Source organism: Tupaia chinensis, unplaced genomic scaffold, assembly GCF_000334495.1.
Source record: "Tupaia chinensis unplaced genomic scaffold, TupChi_1.0 Scaffold000001_1, whole genome shotgun sequence".
Taxonomy (NCBI): domain Eukaryota; kingdom Metazoa; phylum Chordata; class Mammalia; order Scandentia; family Tupaiidae; genus Tupaia; species Tupaia belangeri.
The window spans coordinates 3,210,198-3,213,009 of record NW_006159427.1 but is presented as its reverse complement, the minus strand read 5'-3'; the positions used below and the strand labels follow the sequence as shown (position 1 = coordinate 3,213,009).

At 57.1% G+C, this 2,812-nt stretch overlaps 1 protein-coding gene across 1 annotated transcript in view; it reads right to left on the bottom strand.

Annotated features, from left to right (window-relative positions):
• The window catches only part of GPR158 (G protein-coupled receptor 158), a 483,854-nt gene that overhangs the window by 475,678 nt on the left and 5,364 nt on the right, over positions 1-2,812 (bottom strand). Inside the window, exon 5 of the mRNA XM_027770684.1 lies at positions 1,537-2,442. Coding sequence (XP_027626485.1) covers positions 1,537-2,442 — 906 coding nt within the window. The remainder of the gene's footprint in view (positions 1-1,536; positions 2,443-2,812) is intronic.

The window sequence follows — 2,812 nt, the reverse complement described above, 5'->3', positions numbered from 1 at the left end:
TGCTGAAAGTAGGAAAGAGTTACTCAGGTTTAAGCAGGATTTTAAAGGAGATAGACGCTGTCTCTGTCTCTCTCATTTATTATGATCATACAGAATCAGAGGAAGGGGATCGTTTGGCATTTATGCCCTGTCGGTTGTTGCCAGCATCAACAGCTACAGAATTTCATAACCGGATGGCTCCCTAGATGCTATCAAGTTTAATGCTGTCACTTCACAGATATTAATAAGTAGTTGAGGCCCAGAAAGGATAAGCAACTTCCTCGAGGTCATTCAGCAGTAAACAGTGCTGAGCCAAACCAGCCTCTGGCTTTTCCCACTTCAACACCCAGTACTCCACCTGGGATTTTTTCACCAGGTCAGCATTCTGTCCTTGTGGTGCCAAAGGGGAGGAACACACACCCCCAAAAGTTTCTGACTTCTGCTCAGGATGCCAAAAAGTTCAGAAGCAACCTCAGCTCCTAGGCCCTTTTCAGACCCACACCTCTTAGTGGGATTGGGAGGATTCCAGTCAAATCCCATCCCTCTTCCAAACCCTCTTTGGAGTTTCTACTCTTTCCTTTCTGTTCCTTCTTATGTCCACTTTTAAAAGCTGCTTCTATAAGTTCCTCACCTCAAAGGTCAGGTATTCCCCAGGGCAGAAGTTAGCACCTGCTTAATTTGCAAAATCTGAGCTTCCCTTAAACGCTGTGCTTTGGAACAGGAAATACAGAACTCTTTAAGTTTCCTCCAGCCTCCCAGAGTGAATGCAATCAGAAGTGATCGTCCACCTTAAGGTAGCTCCAGGAGGCTCTTTACAAAACGTGTGAGGTTGCAAGGACGGATGGGGAACTCTTAGGAGATGAGGAGAAAGAAGGCGCCAAGGAGGGAAGACAACGGGAGGGAAGACTGGTGGAAGGCCCAGACTGACCTAACTGCAACGTCTGGATCCTGGAGACGGCTATGCTGCTGGGTCTGACTCACTGCCACTGCGGAGCGGACAGGACTGCCCAGGGGATAGCACAGTTTTAATTATACGCTCTGGTAACCGGCTAACAACAGAGAGGCGCCCTAAACCGCACGCGCAGGAAGCAGACAGAGGCTACCCAAAAGTGGCAGAAAAAAGGAACTCTCTCTTCCTCTTGTTCCCTTTTCTCATCTGACACTAGTCACGCCGCGCCTGGCAGGCACACCCCGAGTTCGCCAAGTTCCGTCGCGTCACCCCTGACGGGGAACTCCCCTCCCTGTTATCCTGAGGACTGGAGGGAAGCCTGGAGCAGCCTGGGTGTCTCTCAGCTCCAACTGTCCCCGCGTCCCTGCCTCTCGCCCCTTTCGGGGAAACTGAACGCAAAGAAAGGTTTTTGCTGCGTGCTTGAAATTGACGGGCGGTGGAGGGGGAGGGGGGTGCACATGCGCCCGCGTGGGGCGTCCCTCTGCTGGGGTCTCTTGCTTTGAGGGTAGGAAGCGTAAGTGTCACAGTTAACTGCCCCTTCCCCATACGCTCACCAACTCGCAAAACCGGAAGGAAGGCTTTGCTCTTCCCTTCTTCCTCTTCCCTACCTGAATTCCGGGACCAGGTTAGGCTGTAACCCGTAGAAAGCAGCGGAAAGAGTCACCAGCCACCCGGGCTTGTAACTCCCGTTCTCGCACTCCAGATAAGGCGGAGACCACTTGACATGGCTCTTGTCCCCGCCGAGCGCGTCCCTGCGTCGCCAGCTATGGCCCAGGCCCCGGGGCCCCTGGTGGGAGCCGCGGCGGTGTAAATGGGGCCTCCACCTGCGCCGGAGGCCGTGGAACCACTCGGTCTCCAGCGTGGCGTTGGCCAGGTGGTGTGCGGAGGAGGACAGGTCCTGGAGCAGGATGCGACTCTCCTCGCGCGTGGCCTGGAGGAAGACCTGCGGGGCTGGCGTGGACAGTGACTCGGTGCTGAAGGTGATGGCCGCCCGGGAGATGCTGGGCTCGCCCTCCAGGAGGCTCCGCACCAGCGCCTGGTACCACTCCAGGTCGTCCTGCAAGTTCTGTTCCCGCGACTTATTGCTCTGCAGCATCATGTTGAGGAAGTTGGTGGCGTGTGTCAGCGTGTCCAGCGCCCCGTGCAAGGACGGATGGGAGCTGGCGAAGGCTGGAGACTTCCCCGGCAGGCCGGCCAACTCATAGCGGCTGGAGCAGTTGGCTCGCTTCAGCTGGTGGGCGTCCCCGGTGTAGAGGTAAGAGGCCACGTCCACCGGCACCTCCTCGGCGAGTTTCTGCGCCAAGATGGTGCCGTCGGTGGAGCGGCTCCAGGCGGCCGAGGGGTCCGGGGCAGAGGCTCGAGCCGGCTGCTGGGCGTGCTGCTTCCCCCTCAGGGTCCTCTCTCGAGGGGAATCCGGCCGTCCCGAGGGGTCGGGGCTGGCGCCAACAGCTTCCCCGGGGGAGCGAAAAGGAGGCAGAGGAGTAAGGGGTAAGCCATGACTTCCGTCTGTCTTGCTGAGAGGAGACGAGGTAACCGGAGGAGTCACTTTTTACAATTGTGGTCGTCAATTTGTCAACAGAAAGACTTCTTACCGGGAGTCTTTCCCCTTCTCCAGATGGCACCCAGTCCAAAAGGACTTTAAAATTAGAATGTTTCGAAATCGCCCCGGATGGCTAAGCTACCGTCACAGGAAACCAAGTCACCTGTGGCAGCAGCGCCGGCTGCACCCGCTTCGCGACGGGTCGGCTCGGGATTACGCACCTCGCAGCCTTGAGCCGAACAGGTTACAGCCCCTCGCGCGCCCGGCAGCTATAGTTAGCCTGCTTACGTCTTTCTGCCCCGCGGCTTCCACCGCCGCTCTCATGGAGGTGTGTTCCGGAGCTG